Here is a 23,614-nt window from a genome sequence, read left to right as displayed (position 1 = left end):
AAATAAGAAATCAATACGCGATAATAGATTCTTAGAATCATCATCAAACAAATTCAATAAGATAAATGATATCTGTAGCAGTAATTGCTTAAAATAAAAATCGTAGAATATGTGTACACTAAGCAATAAATATAGTAATATATCTATAAATGACTGAACAAAATGTGATATGTTACGGTAATTACGCGATAATAATAAAAAAGCTTTCTCTTAAAGAAACTTGTAAATTATTCTAATGAAAACATCTAAGTTATAACGAATCTTCAAAAAGATAACTTTAGAAGTTATTATTTTAAGCAATTTTTAAACGCTCGTTATGGAATTTATACAGAAATTTGAAATTTGTATAACTAAATAACTAAATATAACTAAAAAATGATCCCTTGTAAAAGCAAAATGAAAAAACAAGAGATAGATAAAATTGTATTACATATGTGTCATGTACGTCCCTTTTCGGACAAACTCATTTGTGATTCCACTTACACACGGGCAGACGGCGCCCCGATTGTAGTTGGTCATTGCACTCACCTGAAACAAAATATGCAAAAGTCCAGTTAATAAAGTCCTGACCTGCATGAAACATTAATGAAGCTTGGCTGAGCTATCGGGGATCGATAGTAATCCGAGCTTATATATAGACGGACCAACGCGTATAAAGAACTAAAATGCTTTTCCCATTAACTCGTCCCTCATCTCGAACAGAAATCTACGAAATCAAGTTACTTTGTCTCACGAAGGGACAAAGTTTTAATTGCCAATAGAGAAGCAAGCCAATAATTCAATCAGGAACCGATTACAGATGCTACCTGATGGAAACTAGTACGGTTAAATCAGAAGCTTACCGAATTGCTTCCATATGAGATCATAAGATAAGTGCAAAAAATTGTTTAAAAAAAGCGTCCATCTATTTTCAATTATGCAGGGAAATTTTTAATTACTTTGAGCTAATTATTTTAATTATATCTTGTCTTTTTATCTCCTTTTTTTAAGGAAAAAGTAAAGGGAAGGAAAAAGTATTCTTAATCTTCTTAATTAAAATTAATTACTTTTTTAAATAAAAATATTTAAAAAATATAAATAATATAATACGTTTCGTTCGTGCGCTTCCTTTTTTTATCAAATCTAGAAATCTCAATCTTGTTTTTAATAAAACTGAACATTTTTTTAACCCAACTATCGCCTTACGTAAGATATTCACATTGCCGATGCTCTTATCAATTATTACAAAACACCGTTGAAGGATAAAATCTTCACAAAGTTTATCTTCATCTTGTGCAATTCTTTCACAGAATATATAGCTGAAATATGTAATGAGCAGCAGGTTTTACTAAACCGCACGGAAATCTCGAGTCGGCATTGCGATACACCGCGTTTCCCACATGATTTCATTTAACGGGAGACACACGCGTTATTCAGCGTTATTAGCATATTACTACATTAGCCGAGAGAGTGAGACGAAGGCCGGGGTTACATCGAGTGGGTGGATAAGCAGGCAAACGCGCGCACTGTTCATTGTTACGAACGCTATTGCGAAAATTACGTGTGCGCCACGGTTACCGCCTATGTTCGTGCGTCCAGTTGCCCGCTCGAGTGGAACCAACGAGCTCTTGGTAATCTCTGCTTGCTTAGTCGCTGATATCACCCGTCACTAAGTTATCAATAACACGACTATTCGGATGCGTCCATAAGAAGTCAAAGAAATCAATATCTAAACGCAGTTATATTGCATGGATATCCTGCTCATGACATGCTCGCTCTTGCTTAAATTTCATCCCCCTAGATCACTTTCTTCGATATGGAGAAAGGTTAAAGGACAAAACATGTGAAACATCCCAATCGACATCAACTAAACATCTATATTGTAATTTTTCGTATTTGATAATGTAATTGTGATCTAACATCATGTGTCATATTACTTTTATGTTGCGAAATTATAACATGTTATGTTATTTTTAATTGCTATCGATTGAGTACTTCCTAAAACGAGAGACAAATGTTTCGTACGAAGATTTGCCAAATTCCTTGAATGATGGAGCAAATGTTAACCACAAATATTACATTTGTCGTTGCAATTTTATGTATGTAATTGGTATTAATTGGTGTTAATTGCTGGTTTATTTATGATAAAAATCAATTTTTCTAGAATGACCAAAGCAAATCATTTCTTTAGAGTTTTCCCTAAATTATACTAAGATAAAAATTTACTAAATCTTAATATTAATTTTTCAATGGTGTTAACTAAATATTTACTTACGGTAAATAAATATTTACTCAATAAAAAATAATAGTTAAAACAAATTAATGGTATTTCTTGTACCGAAAAAATTAATACAGGGTAACTCCGGTATATACGCCGCATCTATCAAAAACTTAATTTATTAAGTATTATTTACTATGTTTAAAATAAATGAACTATATCAATAAAAATTTGTACTGTCTACTGCTAATTATGAAAAAAATATTAGAAATCCGAGAAATATATATATTTATTTTTCATATTAAAAAATGAACTTTTTAAAATCCTTGCATTTTTGCCGTACATCCCATAGGGGTGGGATATACGTCTATTCATAGAGGGAGGGGGAGTATGTACGGTTCATGAAAAATTTACAAATAATGCTTATACATAAGATTATAAAATGACACAATAACTTTAAATGCGTTTATAAAGTTTTATTAAGAAATAAGAATGATAAATATGTATATGAAGTAATAGATAATTACAATCTTTTCATACATATATTACAAGCGTTATGACATGAGGTACATGTTTCATGTAATGCGTTTATTGCATTTAGTGCACTGAATTTAATATGCGCACTTTGTTTGGGCATAAATTTCATCCGCTAAAAATGCCGTATATCCCAAACAGGTGGGATATACAACAAACTAAACAAAGAATACGAAAGCAAAGCACTTGTGTTTTGCTATATAACATGCTGTACTATTCCTCTATACATATGTATCACGAAATAACTACTAAGTTTTTTACACGCCCTACGGTAATCATTTTATGTAGATTATAATTTATGATGGCGCTACTTATTACAGTGACAAATCAATTTAACTCGCAATAGTTTCATTAATATTAACAGTAAGAAGCTGAAATTGTAACACAATATTAATATAACATAAAGGCATGTAACAGAGTAGTTGCGAGAAAATTACCCCCACTCCTTTTATTTTTTTTTGACTTTTGTAAATCCCAGCGCGGCATATATGGTATGCCAGAGTTACCCTATGTTTACATTTAGCAAATATTTACTAAATGTAAACATACATTTGAAAAGTATAATACTAACTAATTAATACTATTTACGAATAAATATTTATTAAAATTTAACCTTTTTCAGAGCGCAATGATCCAAAATCTATTTTACATACTCGTCTTGAATTTCGTTATTCTCCTTAATTAGGGAAAGATTAAAGGATAAAATGTATGTGAAACATGTATTTCCTAACGACGTTCGAACGCTTTGTACAAAGATTTCCCGAATTTCTTGAATGACAAATGTCGCAATGCAGTTTCCGTTCATACCAAAAATAAGACATTTCTTTGTGTCAACGAACACATTACGAAATGCGCGGCATCGCGAACATTAAATTATCTCTTCCTTGCCAACAAGATGTATGTATCGTGTGCACAATGAGCCGGCACGTCGTATTTTCCCGCGGGATGCACACACGCGAATCTGTCTCGTGCAATTAACATGCAACAATCGTGTTCACGTATTCTCAATGTATTCGCGTAGGTGGATGGTTACTCGTGAATCCATCTGCCATTGTTGAATAGCAGCCGCAGGAAGGCTCAAGCTTATTAATGGGAAGCTCCAAACACGCGATAATAGTTATCAGCAAGTCCAGCATATGGAAAGTTCATCTCTAGGAATATCAAGTTTCTCCTAGTTAATAAGAACAATCTATCTGTATTATTTTTAATAACATTTAAAATAATCTATTTAAAACATAAATCAATAAATCTCCAATTTTTTTAATTTTACTGCATCACTGCATGTTAAAAAAATTTGATTTTTTTTTATAAAAGCGATTCTCTAATAAAAGTTCAATTAAAAATATTAAACATTAAAAATTAGATCAAATTAAAAATAAGTTAAATCTCTAAATAAATATATTTTATAAGCGACAATATTAAATAATGAACATGGGAGAAAAAATGTGTCGGCGTATTATTGAATTAATCTTGATATAAAATCTCTCTTTTGAAGGATTTAGAATTTCGAAAGAGAAATATTTTTTACACACAATTTTAACAGAGGAATGTGTGTGTGTGACAAAAATAAAATTCGACAAAATATATGCAGTGTCCGAACAAGGAATTCAGGAGACTATATATAATATAAAAATTAGATACGCCCGACGCTACGGTATCTATTGCTTTGTTGCGCAACTACAGCACGAGCCACCTTCACTTCCTAGTGTTATGCAACACGCGTGTTTGTTCAGAGAGAAAATACTGGAGCGTAGTTCGTATCGGGATGGGGTTCCTGAAACTTGAAATTACGGCAGTCTATGGCAGGATGCGCGTTATTATGCAATTCATCGATAAACTTTTAGGAATGACCTTTCATTTTGTACTTTTCGTTACATTTATTTTACGTTAAATTTTTATTTAGTCTATGGCTGTAGTTAATTGAAAAACATGTCAGAGATAGAGTTTGATTTAATCTATACATAACAGGTTATTTACAGATGTATACGCAATATAATTATTCTGGATTACGTTACGTGTTACTTTTCAATAAAGTGAAAATTAAATAATATATTGGATATGCGCATATATGTATAAGTATATATTGTATAATACACGAATGCAATCTTCGAACTATTAATATTTATTGAGAATAAACTTTATTATTAATTATATTATTCACACAATATCATGTAATATAAATATTAAATGATAATTCATTAGAAAGTATCAACATGGAGAAAACGGTTTTGTTAAAGGATCTAAAAATTTAACTAGACATAGATCTGATAGATAATAATTTTGTTGGGCCATCAAAATATTATGTAGGACGCTCAAAATGGCTGCCAGAATGTCAAAATATTTTACAGTATTACTCATCATGCTTGAGATTCCTAATTATTTTGATAATCTAATAAAATTATTTTCAGATCTGTATCTATAAGCTGAATATTGAGGTACTCCAACAAATTCGTTCTTTCCGTGAATAAATAAAATAAATTCAATACGAATAAAAGTAAAATATTTTTGAAAGACTTTGCAAATAATCATTCATACAATCAAGTAAACAAGTCTTTTACTTTTTTCACAATACACGTTATTTCAAAAATTAAACGCAAATGAATTCTGTGACCTCAGTATTATCATAATACGAAAAAAGATTTGCTAATGCTTATAGCAGTAATGTTAAACGTCCAGTGTTTGTTCACTGTTTGTATCAACTGTAGATATGAATCAGTTAGTCATCACGACGAACAGCTCAATGTCACGACTTGATTGCTCACCTGACTTCGTCTCACAATCAGCCACCGGTGACAGTTTCCTCAATCCACATTTCCGCGCCACCATTTTCACGAGTGACGTTACATTCCGCGTACGTGATTTACGGTATAATCGTGCGACCACACGAAACCGGTCTAACTCAGTTCCGCGGCTTAGCGTCCCGTTATGAAATGCAACAGCTTGCGCCGTTAACGAGCGCGCATCATCACATTCGCGAATTTCCACTCGTTTCGAAAGCGGACACGATTCTCTCCTGTAATCGGTAACGATATCTTTCGATGCAACGCAAGTGTTTCGTGACTTAATTGCATTTTATTACACAAAAGTGATTACCGTACAATAGCAATCATTAAACTTTGTACAATAGCGAATTAAGTGTCCATTTAAAATTTAACGATACCAGTACACTAACAAAAGCTTGAACCTTGCATACTCACTGAATACCAATGAAAGTTTTAAATATCTCCATCCAAAAGACAATGAAATTTTCTTATAAAGAAAAGGTTCAAGGATTTATCAACATTGAGATAGTGAAATCTATTTTTAAGAAACAAAGACATTTGCATTATATCAATCGAAGTTTATAAATATTAAATAACTTTTTATTTTTCATATTATTTTTCATAATTACATGTAATTATTTATTTCAGCAAAAGGAATATTTAAACATAATTGTTACGAAGTATAAGGATATACTTAACGTTGCAATAATATCCATAATGACGTAATATAGAACGCAACCAGCGAATCGTGCTCCTTAAAGATAATCGATATAAACTCGTGATATATCATAGCTGAATTCCGATTCATTTACTTGACTGCTAACTGACGCAAATAAGTTGGTTTCGTAACAACAGGCACACGTTAAAAGATTATTTAATCATGTGAAGTCGTAATTGCGAAATATGAGTACTTAGTTCTTTTTAATTTATTCTGATGATTCTATTCTAAAATTTAATATTTCTACTACAAAATTTCTTTTTTTTTTTTTTAATTTATTCTATTCTCTCTCTCTCTCTCTCTCTCTCTCTTTCTAAAACAATAATAAAGTATCTAATATGTTAATATATACATAAAAAGATATAGAAAAAGTGCACACAATATAAAAAACATAAAACGCTACATGTAAAATATTTTAATTATGTTTTAATTATAATAATTTAATTCTAACAACTTCAATGTTTAAATGTTTCATTTTTTACAATTGACTAAAAAAATTAATAAATAAAAAACTGTATATGTTAGATAAAATTCTCCCATATCATTTCTCAATTTAATTGACAAAAACAACAGATTGTTTCTTCATGAGAATAAGAACTGAATCTCTCATTATTCGATTTATACATTTATGTTACATATGATAATTGATAAAAGAGCCGCCGTGAACGAGTTATTTCTGTTTCGCCGAGACACTCGGCATTGTGGGATTTACAGAGCAAATAATGGCAACCAGTGTCGACCCGTTATCCTTCCTTCGCGCCGTAACGAGAGACGGCGGTTTCGCAAACAGCCAGCGCACCATAAGAGCTCGCCTCGAGAGGCGCAACCTCGCGCGCGTGTACTTACGTCGCACACGCGCGATGACAATGGACGCTTTGTTCGCGACTTGGCGTTTACAGATTGCCAAAGTGGACTTCGCGACAGAGACAAGGAGTCGCCACGAATTACAAATAATAGTCGTTCACGCGTAATCCTTGACCTCGCGTGGGAGATTACGGAATATTTCCCTCGAATTTATTCCACGCGTGGAAAAATGTATATTACTACACTGAGCGTTATTATAATGTTGAAAGATATTTTTAATCAAAATTTGTTAGAAAAATATATGTGTAAAAAACAGAAATATTTTAAAATAAAGTTAATCTCAGAAAAAAATAAACAGTTAGATTTCCCGTTTTTTTACAAGTTTGGGTATGTTATTATTAATACAAATATATAGTAGTGTTTCATCATATTATTAATATAGATTAAATTCAGTAGTATTTCATATTTAATAACCATTAGCTTTGATAAAATAATGACTTACTCATTTGCTGCTGTATGCGAGAATCTCATGATATAAAATTGATGTTAGGATATATTTACAAGTTTATTTATAATTTTAAAAAATATAAACAATATGGATATTAATTTTGTTTTAGAATATATAGATGTCTGCTCGATTATTAAAATTTGCGTAACCACACTGAAAAAAGGCCCGGTAATAGATAGTTAATAAATGTTGAGTGAAATAATTTCGATTAAATGTTTGGTTAATATAACCGAACATAATTTTACTTTTCTAAATATTTAGCAATTATTATAAAATGGTTGGTTATATTACGATATTTGGTAATATTAAATATTGTAAAAAATAAAATTATTTTTGGTTTTTTTTAAATTTTAACCTAAATTTTGAACATTTGAAATTATTTCATTTAATATTTAATAGCTATTATCAGATTCTTCTTTCAGTGTTGTTCATTGTTTATAAATCAGAAATGTAAAGTTAGCATATAGCCTTCCACTTTGAGAACGATATATGATAGTAACGGTCAGTGAATGAGGTCGGAGGATGAATTGCATTAAGCTTAAAACCTACGTCCCAAAGAGAATGGGTCATAAAAGTAACTGGTCTCTTGCGAACAGTTAGAGTAGGATATAGCTAGAGCAAGTAAATCAGTATAAGCGAGTCCTTAATCTTAATTCCATTTATTACTCAATTCAATTTGCCCGTAACGTTTTTTCAATACACTCTGTATGATTAATAGACTGTATCAAAAGATGGTATATCCGAGGATTTTCCCGTTGGATCTTTTCAATTTATTCAAAAAGTATGAAATTACAAGACTTATGACGATTCTATATTATCATTTTCCAAATCAAGTGGAACTTTATTGTTATTACGACCATTTCGTTTTTAAATTATACACTGTTATCTATAGTGTCAAATTTAACTTAGTGTAAGTCGCTACTGCTCCTACTCAATCATATCGTTATTTTATTCTAAAACAATAGTTATATTTGACATTATACAGTGTCAATTTGATACTATATAGTATTAAATTGACACGATATACACTGAAAAAAATGCATGTAATTTTACATGAAAATTACATGTTCATGATTGGAAAATTATCTAAATATGATTAAGTAATTTAGATAATTTTCCAGTCATAAACATGTAATTTCCATGTAAAATTACATGCATTTTTTTCAGTGTAGTATCAAATTTAATTATCGTATTAGTAAAAAATAACGATATATTTAGTAGGAGCAATGGCGACTCACATTAGGTTAAATTTGACACTATAGATTTAATAGTGTAGGTTGTACGTGATTTAAGGGTGCAGGTACATTCGAGAAATGGACGACACCTCGACGCAATGAAAGAATTGCAGGCAGTTACATCCGTTCGTTTCTACAATCGCGTGAAAGTCTCAGGGGAGATCATCGGTTGTGCTAATCTTCGCACGAAAATCGCGTTCGACGAGTCCGTCCTGGATTTCGAAAGCGTCGTTACGCGCACGTGCTTCGAAAATGATCGCGGTTTCGCTTTCTTGCTGAGTGTAAATCTCGGAAGGTGACGTCTCGTGACACGCATCGAACGTGACATGAGGTAACCGCTCGATTTCCGCGTACTCCAATCGTGCAAAATGAGATTACAAACTGCAATTTTGTTTACGAAGAGGTGTACATAATTTAAAATGCATTTTGAATTTATATTTCAGATAATATTTTAAATAAGTTATTATATCACTTTAAATATATCACTTTAGTTTGATGCAACTATTATTAATTTATCATCAGTGATCGCATTTCATTATAATATTACAATTAATAAACTACAAGAAAAATGCGATTTTCCTGTTACATCTCAATTTACATAAAAAAATGAATGGAAACATCGGAAGGAATGTTGTAGCAGTAATAATTGCGTTTTCCAGGGAAGAAGAAATGATTCTCGTTAAATAATTTTGCAATCGTCATACACGAACAAGGAAAAGAAACGACGCGGCGGAACGTCATTGTTCTGATCAAAAGGATTTTCAAGGAAATCCAGTTCGGCCTCGCGGAGACGAGCCAGCATGCATTTTCCTCGAGTTACATTAGTCACGCTCGCACGGGAGGTGGCAAATATCGTGAGCGTGCACGGAACGGATGTATACGCGTGTTCCATAGCGTGTACGTGCAGACTCGCGAGAAGGCAAACGTTTCGTTCACCACGACAGTCGATGAATTCTTTCCCGGCACCTGCGTAATTTTCCTCCCGGTAGATTACGAGGCAATGACCCCTCTGCTCGGGGCTCCGATAGCGGTTAGACGACTGCAGAAATAATCGAGTTGCATCGTGTCACGTCGCGTCGAGTCGCGTCCACGTTACGTGTTAACACCTCGTGCGGGCTTCGCTCACTTGTCGCGGATTACCGCTGGATTACGGTAGAATTATTACGGAAGCATGAGCAAAATCTTATGCAATTTCGTTCGGGTAGTGTTAACTTCGGTAAACACCTGGACGATTTAAATGGGGGTAAAAGAGCCTAACATTTCCCGTGAATGGAACTAAAAGATTCTTCGTAAGTACACAGAAAAAAAGATTTTCTCTGCCGCAGCTAATCTTAGGGCGGAATCCATAGACGTTGCTCAAGATTCGAGATGGTCTTAAGCTAGTGCATAAACCAATCAGAGAGCCATATTAGCATCTTAAGACATTGCTTGAGATTAAGACCGAATTATGGATTCCGTCCCTAGTTTGTTATAATATATTTGCTGCCGTAACTATAAATTTATAAACTACAGCGAAATGGTTTGCTGTTGCTGCTATAATATAGATATCACAGCTAAGACATTAGCTATAATACCTATATTTCAGCTGTGTCCATATTTTACACCTGCCATTTAGTTATCATGCAGTTTTTAGTTATCATTACTTTTTTTTCCGTGTAAGACACTGAAAAAAAATTACTAAATCTTAATACATATTTTTTTTAATAGTACTAGGTAAACATTTACTTACAGTAATTAAATATTTATTAAATAAGAAAATGACAGTTAAAACAAATTAATGGTTTTTGTATCAAATAAATATATAATGTTTACATTTTTAATAAATATTTATTTAAAACTATTCACACAAATATTTATTAAAATTTAATATTATTTTTTCCAATGGACGCACGCAAACATAAATATATTATTATAAAATCTAATTTTATGACTTTTAATAAAAGCACAGAAAAATAAAATCTTTTCATACAGTTTTATGGACAAACATAAACAAAATATGAAACGAATATATTAAATATCTACTTTAATTTGTAACTATTATTTTGCAAACATATTAAGTACTTTTTATAAAAATATTGTACGAAAATAAAATGTTCTTCATTTGAAATTCTCCTACTATATTCACCAATATACATAGTCAGCGATTTTATAAAAATGCCAATTAACCGGTTAAGTGGTAGGCTTTTTAAAACATTCCGTGCCAAAAGTGGTAGGCGTCAATTGTGAACTAAAATATACCAAAATTTGGCCCTGGGGGTTTTTTGGGTCGCTGATTTCATTTCGTATATAAACTGCGGGGGTAAAACGTAATTGCAATATATATACAAAAATCGCCATTTTCATTCAACGTATTAGTCGCCATGTTGTGTTCGCCATCAAATTTTACAAATTTGACGCCAAAATCGAGTTCAGAAGCCCAAAAAACAATAGTATACCAAATTTCAAGCAAATTCGTTGAATAATATAGAAGTTATTCAAGATGTGCATATATGCTACAATACCACTTTTGGCACGGATTCTTTTTGTGCATATATGCTACAATACCACTTAACCGGTTAATCACTTTCACCTCAAGAGTGTTCTAAAACTGATGCCTTACAACTGCGAATACCTCGATTAAAATTTGGAAACCGATTTCTCCTCAATCCATGAATAAACACATATCCTTTTTTTTAAAATCCAAATATACACGTAGTTTAATCATACAAAAGAAGATTCTAAAATCTGTAATAATACTGACCTATATTCAATCGAATTTATTTTTTAACATTTCATACGCGATTCTCTTCCATCAAAATTCTGCAAATTTAAAACCTTGTTCAAGAATTAATATATGTAATTCTGTATGTTAATTTGAGGTAGATAAGATCTCTTTAAGAGAAGCTTTAATAGTCCGATAAATTAATTATGATTGAATCCGTCTCGGTTATCTCTAGCAACGAGAATCAAATCACTGCGCTCTCAAATCGTACGCGAGACAAGTCGTGGCGATTGTACGCGACCTCGCCTACACCTCTGTCTCGAATGAGCACGGAATGGCACAATGCCGACGTGTCGTCGTTAAAAAGCCCCACACATATACCGTATTTCTGTACGCTTACTCCGCAAAAGCGTCTGCGAATACGATTTACCATACAAATCGGCCGCTCTCGCTAAAGTTCGCATGCATATACATGCACACGATTCTTGTCGCGCAAACGACGTCTATTTACCGGGTGTGTCATTAGTTGGCGCGCTACCAAAATTTCGAAACGTTACGACACAGCGACGAGAAGTTCGAAACGTTGCGACGTCAGCTTCGAAATATGTTACGGCCGCCCGTTTTAGCGCAGTCACAAGAAACCGAGAAAATTGGTTTCTTTTAATTAGTTTTTTAAAATTTAAATATTGTCTATATCTTATTATTCATAACAATTTGATAAAATACTAACAGAATATATTGATTATTTTCAAATAACAGAAATCAATTATTTCTTACTTATTTTAGAATTATTTGATTTTAGAAACTATAATCTTACTAATTTCAAATCCCTAGAATACACCATAGATGACAAAATATATTTTCAATTAATTAAAAATAAATTCTACGTTGATATATATATATAGAGATTTATTATGATGGTGCGAAATATTTAACATTATAAACTATATTATATGTAAAGAATGTATTATTTTTTACGAATGTGTCTTCAACTATTAATTGTTACATTCGTTATATATTTAATTTCTATAAATGTATTAATATTTTTTAATGGCAATATGTCATGTCAGTTAAAACTCGTCTTTGCGACGCAATGTGAAATTAATTCACATCTGAGGATAAACTATTTTGCCGCAACAATTTGAATTGCAGCGGCTATGACAAGAATGCGATGAATAATTTCAAGATGCAATCCAATGGCCCATTTCAACGGCAAGGGGTCAGTCAAACCGATGGTTGGTTAACAGGTGAGAATGGCAGCCGACAGGTGACAATGTGCGGTCGACCTGTGAGTCGAACGTGAAACGCGCTTTAATTACCTAGCCAGCCGTTTCCGTTCGATCTAACAGTCGCCGCCTATATCCGGAGAGAGAGATACGAGTTTCCATAATACTGTCAATGTACGCGAGAAGATAAAAATACTTGTTCAGACATTAATCTGTCACGTATAATAAAATAACATTAATAATTTATTGAATTTTACAAATTTATGTTCTGCGTCGTAAAACTTCCAAAATTTATGCATTTATGCTGTTAAATATCAAAGGAGCAACGTAATTCCTCGAGTTAAATAACATTTTGTTATTTTTAATTTTCATGTGTGTCAATACATAAATCAATCCATTTCTGTGATTAAATTGTTTGATCACTTCAAAATAAACAATGTCCATATTAACGTGTGCACTTAGTAAATAATAAATTAAACTCGAATCAATTTAATACATTTATTGAGTTAAATTGTTTAATTCCATTGTGCATTGTTGTAGCTAAATTAACGATATATTGAGTAGAAGCAATGGCGCGATCTAGAAATGATTAAAAATAATTCAAATTAGATATGATTTGGCATCATTATGAATTTAGCAGTATAAAATGTGAAAATCTATAAATTGAGAAGCATGACGTAAAGCATAATAAGCATAATATAATTGCGTAAGTGGTGATTACGTGCAGATGTGCGTATTTTGCGTAATGTTATTCTACGGAATATATTGAAATCTGGATTTCAAGCCAATAACATTTTTCTTTTCTTCCAAAATTATACTTAGCGTGGAAAGTATATCTTTTAATACATTCTCCCTCATACTACCCTCATACATTCTTTATATCAAAACAATTTTATATGATAAACAGCTTTTTCAATTTTCTGATAAAAAATTTTTTATCAATGAAAACAACTTGATTTTTTATCAAAACAAAGACGCTTTAAAAATAACTAATCAAAGTCATATTACTCATAGATCAAAGATTTCCTCTCTGACAGATCTGCAAAAGAATATTTCAGTTGGTTCAGATCATTCTGTACACTCTTTTGCGTCAAAGCCAAAGAATAGTTCCGTACAGCACGTCTGACCGCAGCCTATCTTTTAACGCATAGCAATCTTCGTCGCGGGCGTCGGCTAGAGTGAAGATCCTACAATTCCATCCAGCAGAACACAATCCTGTTCCGAATCTCCTCGAGGAAGACTCGCCCACCTGCCTACTTCAGCGTCGCGGTGCAACACGACAGCATACCGACTTGATGCGTCTCTTTACACGCGAAAAGGACAGAATGCCGATTATTATTGTAAATGCCGACGGCGGTACGGCCTGGTTTTACCGTCAAGTTTAATGTTTATTTATCGAGTTCACGGTTCATCCTCTTTCCGGCCCAGTTATCGCGCTCTGCCGTTCACGTCACGTCGCGAGAGAACGCCAATCTCGGGAATGTCGTGGTGTAATAAGAAATTACATTTGAGTTATTATAAGAGATATAAAAGATATAAGATATTCATATTTTGCACATATTATAAAAAAATTAATTTATATTTTATTGAAAACAATATATACACCAAAATCTGCCATTACTCGATTATATTACACTCATTATATCACGCTTAATTTCCAGTATTATCTAAAAATCTTGAGAAATTTTTTTTTAATATATATTTTGGATTACACAACTGGTGTCGGCTCACATTTGGCAATTCCTTTACATCACGTATCTAATCGTTTAATTTATTTGCAGAGCCTTTCATATTTTAAATTTATTAAAAATCTTGCATTTCACAAGATTAGTAATTTATGAATGTTTTTCTAAGATATTTTCTAATGGAATTCTATACAAGTGACGTGATTATTAATTTATTATTTTTATATTATTAATTAAATGATTGAAATGGATTAGAATGTTTAAGTAACAAAAATATCAATTTTATTTTTAATAGATGTACGGTTTTTTTCTCGTAATATATGTATATAATACGACGCTCAACAGAGTGTTATCTAACGGAGAAAGTGTCACTCTCCAAATACAGAAATTTCTGTTGCGTTTTAATAAACAATAATGGAGTTTATTGACCCTGTTGTTATTCGAAATTACTTGGTTTGTTCACCTCGTTGTTGTAACTTACCCGACACGTGTGGGTTGACTTATCGAATCCTGCTCGCAATCGCACGATTTGTGTTTCGTCACGTGTACGACCCACTTGCGCTATGAAATACGCGCCAGAGCGAGAATATCAACCTGGAATAGCAATTTTCAACCGCCAATTTGCGAAGGTGGATTTACATCGAAAGGCAAAATCCTAGGATTAATTATAAGAAAATTTTTGCTGTTTAAATAACCGTGAAAATTAATTCAACGATCAATTTGTTAACATATTTGCTTGAAGAATACCTCAATTCTAAGAAGAGAGTGACAGAATTATTGGGAACCATAAATGTACTAAAGGTATTACATATAAAATCTCATATCATTAATATACTATATACATATATATTTATTTATTTATTTAGATGGCTAAATTAAATAAACACGTTACTTCAAGAAGAGAGAAAATTTTAAAATTGAAAAGTTATTTTGGAACAAACACTGTAAATTTTATCACGCTCTTAAGTATCGAAATTATTCGTAATTATAAATTCGACCCTAATTTTCGAAAGTGCTCAACGAAGCGCGCAGTAAAATCAATGCCGGGTCTCGAATGTGGCACGTGTGCTGTACGTGTATTCAGTTCCGCCCGAGGAAACAACAGCTTGTGCGAATTTTAATGCCTCGGTAGTAGAGTCGGTGGGTAGAGTCCTCATATAATTTTACGCTTTGTCGATAAAATTTAATTAGGCGATTTCTTTTGCCGCCCAGTGGAAACTTCTGAATAACGCGCCGCGCGTTAGATATACGATATCAATTATTATTCCCCACGAGCTATATAAACGTGAAACACTTGTTAATGCGCTGTTAGACATTCGATTTAGATTTCATGAAAATTATGCTACCACATGCAATTTCTCGGAACTGAAGTTAAAACGGTGTGAACATAAATGTTTGGACACACAGATTTGAAGTTAAACACACTGAACTGAGAGAAAAGATTTTGTTAATTTAACCAGTTACTTTTAACAAATGATTTATAGATGACAACATATTATTACTTTAATATATATTGATGTTAGTCTGTTATTTCAACCAATTATTAGTAATAGAAGCAATTTATGTAAAACATCTAACCTATTTTTTAATAGACTTTTATTCACTAGCAATACTCATTATTTTGATTTATATCATAAATCATGTATTATTTGTTACATGTATCATGTATTAACGAATAATAAGAAATTATTTGCAATGGTAACTAATCGATCCGTTTTTCTATTAAACCATCACATTAGTCATCCTTTTTTTATTCCTATAACAAACTCATTTTTCTCAGTGATTGAAATGTGTTATGATGAGAAAAGAAAATATAAGAAATTAGAATTTTAGAAAATTCAGAAAATATGATAAATTAGGGTTTTCATGAAAATTTTCTATTTCGCGAAATACGAGAAGATCCCTAATAAATTAGATACACTGAATAAAATGTCTGGTTGAATTAATTGGAATTTTAGAATTGAAATGGACGAATCAAAAGTTTCTGATACTAGAATTGTATAGGTGAGGTAACAGGAATTCTGATTGATATAATCAGAATCTTCTGGTCTATTTTCAACCAGATCATTTTTTTCAGTGCACTAATCTGATGGATATGCTTATAATAAAAGATTAAAAATAATGTATCATCATTTCGGCAATGAATAATAATGAATTTTTAGCAAAAAGTATGGGATGATTCGTGTCATCATATAACACAACTGTTATAATGAGACAAAAAAGTACACACACAGGGATCCATCAAATCGGTATAGATTTATAAGATTCAAACACCTGGTACATCGCGCTACGTGAAACCTGTTCAGCCAAAGTACTCATTTGTCACTCGGTTTAGATCTGCCGGTTTCTTTGTTCGATGCCATATGGACGGGACGACATCAGCAACGGGCGGTCGCGCGCGCACATATTATGAAAAGCAGAAATCTGTAAGAGAAGAACCGTTAACGCGCCGCACCGCACTCGCGCATGTATACATACATACATATATAAATGTGTATACTCGCGCGCGCTTCTCCTCAATTACCCATTACTACTACGAGCGCGCGTATTCACCTCGCGCGAACACGTTCTTTTTATTAACGGCAACTACCGCGCACACGTATATGATGCACCTGCGATGACTAACAGTAACACGTGGATGGGAAAGAGAACGAGAGAGAGATAGGACGATTGGGCTCGATCTACTCGAATTGAGACAATCGCGAGAGCACGAGTTACTCTACCGGTTTGCCACGAATCTTGTGTGTAACACTATCTTTGATTAAGATACGTCGCATTCAATAGTTCCCAAAGATAATGTCAAAGATAACGTGTGTTGTAAGTTATTAATTACACTAGTAATCCCGCAAAAACAGAAATATATTTTAAAAAATAGGAAAAGATCAAAAGTCGGAAATTCGGAAACTAAATATACCGGAATTTATTCCGAAATTCAGAATAAATAAAGAAGGCCATATTCAGTCAAAGCAGATCTTAGTGCCTAATAAGTTTCGTAAAAGTTCACACAGAAACTTATTAGGCACTAAGATCTGCTTTGACTGAATATGGCCTTCTTTATTTCCAGTTCAAGTAAATTGCGCGCCAATTATTATTTATTGATTTCGAAATAGTTCTAATCTGAAACTGCATTGTTAAATTTATGATGTCAAGTTGTATCCAATTTGAGTTATTTTTAATTATATCTATAGATCATCACTGCTGCTACTCAATATAATGTTTTATTCATTTAACTAAAACTATAGAATTAAATGATTTAATTCAAGAAAATGTATTAAATTTGACTGAAATTTAATTTATTATTTAATAAGCGAATACTTTAATATGGACATTATTAATTTTGAAACTAACTACAGAAATGTATTAATTTACATTTTGACATATATGAAAGTTAAAGATAACAAAATGTTATTTAACTTAAGGAATTGGATTACCATTGCTCCTCCTTTGATAGCTAATAGTGAAGTATGTAATATCATAAATTGATAAACAATTTAATATTATTAATGCTAATGAGCATCTTTAAAACAATGTAAAGAATGTATTGCAAAAAAGTATCTGGAGACACGGTAGTGTCTCGGCGCTAAGCCAAGCGCAGCGACACTGCCGTGCCTCCTTTACGCGAACCGACGAGTTGCGGCAGACTGAGACAATCGGATCTCGGTAACGGCTGAACTGATCAGGTTCTATATATGCTTAATCGATAGGCACCACATGGATTGTGTGATAAAAATGTTTTTATTTTTTTTCTACGTGCCTTACGAGCGGAGATATCGCGACGCAAAGTTCTGAACTGCTATTTTTTCAGATTCAGATACGTCGTTATTATCATCGTTATTATTGTCGTCGTTTAAAAATCACGATAATCAGTAATACTGTATTTTATTCTATTCATCGAATATCGATATTTACTTAAGTAACACTGATAATAACAAAGCATTACGTGTCATCTTCAATTCTTTGGGTCTGTGTTTATTAATTCCATTATTATTTAAATAGGTTCGCTTTTAAACGTTCAATAAAATTGTAACTTCAGTATTATATGTATAAATCGTTGGAAAAAATGTTTGACATAAACGAGTCTCTCTCATATAATATTATTACCACTGCACACTTAAGATATTTTTAGATTCGGATATTTAGACATCTATATTCAAAAATTCTCATCGTTGTTACAAAAAAGAATGATTTAAATAGACTTTATTTTAAAAAAAAAAAAAAAAAAAAAAAAAAAAAAAAAAAAAAAAAAAAAAAAAAATATTGTCGTAATTATCCATTCCATTAATTTCTTTACCTGTCTTGCCCATCGGTGGTTGTCCTAATCTACTGAACCACCTGAAGAATCTTCTGGCCGTCGTGGCCGCTGGTGGTCTGCAGCCATCTAAAATAACCACGCCATTGTTGTTATTATTATTGTTGTTATTAGACCCTCCGCGATCCGGCGGTGCCGTCCTGCTGTAGGGCGACATCCAGGCCGTCGTCGTGCTCTGTATGGTGGCACCCTTGACGGTGGTGATGGAACTGGTTATCTTGGCGCCCGGGTGGGGCACCCAGTCCTCCGAAGCGACCGGCATTTGTCTCGTCTTCTCGTCAGACGAGTCGAAGACGAAGCCGCAGAATACGAAGGTCATTCAAAGTTGCTTGCCGCCCTGCCGCACTAATAATTAAAACCCTCTCTTCCGGAGGAGGGAGAGGAATTCCCGAATTCCTCTGCTTCTTGCCTTCGACGAGAACTATTTAACAATTTTCTCGCATCGAGTAACGCTGCGATGCTATAAACCTCAAAAAATCTTCAGTCGGAAAAATTCTTTCAAATGTCAAAACTTTCTCTCGAACCTGCGAGTTCGACGTAGCGGTTTTCAGAACCGATTATATATATATATTCAAAACGAGATTAACATTAAAAACATCAAGCTTTTAACTCTTCGTAGCGAAATACGCTCGCGTCGCTTTGAGCCGCGATCCGTCGACTGATCGCTCTCGCGATTTGTTGTCTGCTCGCTCGCGAAATCTCAAATCTCTTATCAGCGAAGACGACCAAATGTTATCGCTGTCGTGTGCGTCAGCTGGTCTTACGTAAGGACAGACATTTTAATTGATTCGAGCGCGCTGCGCTCGCCACGTGCTCTCCCTTCAACTTGTTGCGCGTTTAACGCACCCGGTACTCCGAAATCGATTGGGACTCCGAAACGTGAAAGGACGCGTATAGTACCGGTACTTAAATCCTTGCTCTCGATCGCAAAGACATGTAGTAAGATTCCGTTTCCTGGATAATCCAGTAGAAGCGGTTTCAGCGGAATCGACTATGAGACGACGGTTCACTTGTTGAGCTTGCGAGACACAGCTTGGTAGGACTTTCACGAAGTCTCCGGTGGTTCTCCAATTAATCCAGGATCTTCCTATCACGAAGTTAAACTTCCTCAGAACGGATTAGTTAATCGGAGAAGAAATTATTGCACATCGGTTATAAGGTTTTACTATTTGGTACATTACAAGGTACTCCGTTTCCAGAGGTCGCAGCCTCACAAAGTAATACTAAGATATGTTTTTTATTCTTGCACTAAACCGCATTAAAACTCTTTTTCCTTTCGCCAAATATCAAACATATATCTATCTCACTTTAAGTTCCAAAAATGTATGTCTGGTTCAGCTACAGACCTATTGACTCCGTTCATCGTGAAAATTCACGTTACTACGACACGTCTCGCACCCGTCGAATACCCGTCTATACTACTAGTGTGGCGTGACCACGACGTCGTTGTTGCACAGCACGCTACTACAGAACAGTCGACACTTGGAGGTCGAGGTTAGATATATATAATTTCTCTTTCTTTTTCCTTCTTTCTCCTCTCTCTTTCTCTCTATCACCGGCCGGTCGTGCTCGGTCGATCACGCAGCTCCCTCATTACTTGCGCATCACTGCTCTGCGGAGAACTATCATCGCCGTGCGCAGTTCATTCGCCCTGAACGCGAGCAGACGACTCCGGATTCCGACAACTTCGGACAACGACGGTTACGATACGGTCGCTCGCTCAGCCCGCTGCGTTTTTCTTTCTCTCTTTCTCTCTCTCTCTCTCTCTCTCTCTCTCTCTCTCTCTTCTTCTTCTTCTTCTTCTTACGACGAGGACGAAGGACGAACAGGTCGTCGTGGAATTTCACTGTACACGATGAGGAACCAGTCACGATCGTATCACGTCACTGATAGCCGACGAAATCACACTCGCGAAAAACACGCTTCTAACCCATCCTGAAAAACACGAAGCGCCGGTTGCGCAACCCTCGGAGGACACCTTTTTCTCGCCTTGTATTCCACTCAGGATTCACACACGCGTGCGTCCACCCGCGCGCGCATAAACGAAGACGACTACGAAGACTGGAATCGCTCGCTCGGTTCGCTCCTCGAGGGCTCACGATAGACTCCGCGCGGCCAAACGCTGCTTCTCTCAACGCTTGCTAACGTACCACCTCGTCGTGCCTCTCTTTCCACCACCTCGCGCCACTGTACGGAACACGACCGCGGTACGACTCGCGCGTTGCTCGTAGAAGACTGCCGCTAATTCCCCCACTGGCTTTCTTGCGGCTGCCCTGCTCCACGACACGCACACCCGCGCGCGACCATAACTTACCACCACCACAATTCGCCACCACTACCTGTGCGACCGCTACCACACACCACACTACCCGCTCACCCCGCTCACGCACGAGGCTGCGTAAAGGCCCTATTACGTCGCACGCGTTGGAGACTCGATTCAAAATTGCTCCTATGCTTGTTTCTACCAACGTAGATTAACATAAATCTCAGTTCAACTTACCCTCCTTTTTTTTATTCGTAGAACTAGAAAAAAAATTGTTAGCTGAACCGAGATTAAAATTAAACTACATTGGTAGAAACGGACTGGTTCAGAGCTCGGTCTTATTTTAAGACCGTTTTAGACCCAGTTTTTCATTATTTGGTTAACTTGTTATTTGGACTTAACTTTATTTAACTTGATAATAATGTAAAAATTGTGTTTTAGCTAAGATTAATCACTAAACTAATAGTCTTGTAGTGCTACTTTAACTATTTTAAACGTTATTAATTATAGATCAATTTAATAATTAACCGTAGCTAGAAAAATATAATTTTTACATTTACTTTTGATTAAACCTAACCAGAAGTTAATCAGAAAATGAAAAACGTGACTTAAGTAATATCATAAGATGTTAATATGGTTCTCTGATTGATGATATCTTAAGATTGTATTTAAGACAATCTTAAATAACACTATGAATATCAGTCCTAGAGTCAGTTAGTCATAAATAAACAAATCTCACATTTATACGAATATCGAAAGCGGAATCGTATACAAATATCGCGAACAGGTATCGATCTTCGTTTGTAATCACGTGGCACATTTAATGTTTATTTCTAGCAATGTTATAGATTAACTTTAACCTGAGAGTCACTGAAAAAATAGTCTAGCAACAGCTACCAAATGTTGAGTAAAATTTTTGTATTTCGATTTTTTCTGAATTTTCTTGCCAATTTCTATCTTTAACGGAAAGCGTGAAACGGCCTTAATCGTTTCTTTATCTTACTGCTCCTTCCTATCGTCTTGCTCTGTCTGCCTACAACCCTGTATCTTCATCTCTTTTCCTATCCGTGACTAGACCGGTCTTTCGTGAATACACGCGCGATACACACAACCAAGCATGCCTAATACTTCCCTCTACAACACTACACGATGCCGTACGTCTGTTGGACGATGCCAGGTCGGCAGGTCGGCAGGTTCGTCGTTCACAGACCTTTTTCGAATCTCATAGAAATATTTTCAGAAATGTAATAATCTATATATCCGTTACCGGAAAATATACAAGAAAAAAAAAATAAACAAACACAGAAATATAAATATTAACAATAAATGAAAAAACGAAAATTCTAGCTCATTTTCTCTTATATCTATATTTATCTATTTAATAAAAGAATTTACTATTCAGTAAAGGAATCGATTTTATTAAAAGAACTTTTTTTGTACTCCCCAAAAAGATACAAGACGGCAAAACGATGCGACGGATATCACTATTCGAGACGTGTATCTGCTTCACATTGGATATCGCGTGCATACGTATATATTGTGCACGACACGAGAGAAGCGTAGGCGGTGCAATGCAAGTACACGCACATGTGTACGTGAATACACGTCGAGCCAAAGAGGAGGGACCGAGAGATCGGACCCACCGTGACTGACAGAGAGTTGCTCTCTCGCGCATATGTGTACTCGTGTATGCACGGCACGTGTATATGTGTGCGTGTGCACGACTCGGCTGCATCCCCACCTTGTACGATACATCGAGGTGGTTTTACCTGCGCGCCGTAATCATACGGTCTCGTCGCGCCATGTTCGAAAGTTTCTAAGCTCCTTCGACCCCGTCACGCACCCTGCGAGACCACGCATGAGAGCGATGAAAATATATTTCATAACAATAAACAAATCTCTTTTCTTTAATTTCCAAACGCATCGAATTACAGTGGATGATCAAATTATTAAAGCTACAGTTCGAAAAATATCTTCTTTAAATTTCAGTCGGTGAAATTCAATTGAAAAAAAAAAGAAAGGGAGTATTATATAATTAAAATACCGTTATTTACACTCTTGTCAGTTTTAATACCATATAGGGGAGAGTTGCCGAATGCGTAATGGTCATCTAAATCGTACCTTATCAATATTTTATATTATTAATTAATATAGGCAATATTTAGTAATAATAATATAAAATATATGAGAAATGAGTAATATAGACAAAAATATAATAGCCTACATCTTGTTTTATGGATGTTAGCGACGTTTTAAAAAATCAGGTACATCTGATATTAATTTTTAATCAACTTATGTAGCTGGTAACAACTCGCTCATCCAATTTTATTATAAATTTTTGTATTTTTATAAAAGAAGATTTATTGTAGAGTATTTTACAATCACTGTATATACATATTTGCAACCGTTGTAAAGATTAAATCGATATTTTTACAAAATTCGTCAAGTTTCCTAAATCGTACTATCAAAAGATAAGGCTGATAACTGACAATAATAAAACTAATAATTGAAATCAATATAAATATCAAGTGCAAAAATAAATATAAGCAAATTTATTTTTGTGTCATTTGTTTTTTTATTATTGTTATTTAATAATTATAAAATATTTGATTTTCTTCAATAAATTATTAAAATTAGGTATTAATTAATTATTAGGTATTAGTTAATGATTT

At 34.0% G+C, this 23,614-nt stretch overlaps 1 protein-coding gene across 3 annotated transcripts in view; it reads right to left on the bottom strand.

The window, feature by feature from the left end:
- trc (Serine/threonine-protein kinase tricornered) overlaps nucleotides 1-23,614 on the bottom strand; it is a 157,705-nt gene that overhangs the window by 98,707 nt on the left and 35,384 nt on the right. Inside the window, exon 1 of one of the 3 annotated variants that reach the window (XM_018450380.1) lies at nucleotides 18,662-20,889. The exons of 1 other annotated variant lie outside the window; for it this stretch is intronic. In XM_018450380.1, the coding sequence (XP_018305882.1) occupies nucleotides 18,662-18,998 (337 nt within the window). In that variant the 5' untranslated portion in view covers nucleotides 18,999-20,889. Of the gene's footprint in view, nucleotides 1-18,661; nucleotides 20,890-23,614 lie in introns of those variants that run through there. One more of the 3 variants, XM_018450391.1, reaches the window with a different exon arrangement.

Source organism: Mycetomoellerius zeteki, unplaced genomic scaffold (assembly GCF_001594055.1).
Source record: "Mycetomoellerius zeteki isolate Tzet28-1 unplaced genomic scaffold, Tzet1.0 scaffold106, whole genome shotgun sequence".
Taxonomy (NCBI): Eukaryota; Metazoa; Arthropoda; class Insecta; order Hymenoptera; family Formicidae; genus Mycetomoellerius; species Mycetomoellerius zeteki.
This window is presented reverse-complemented; position numbering and strand designations above follow the sequence as displayed.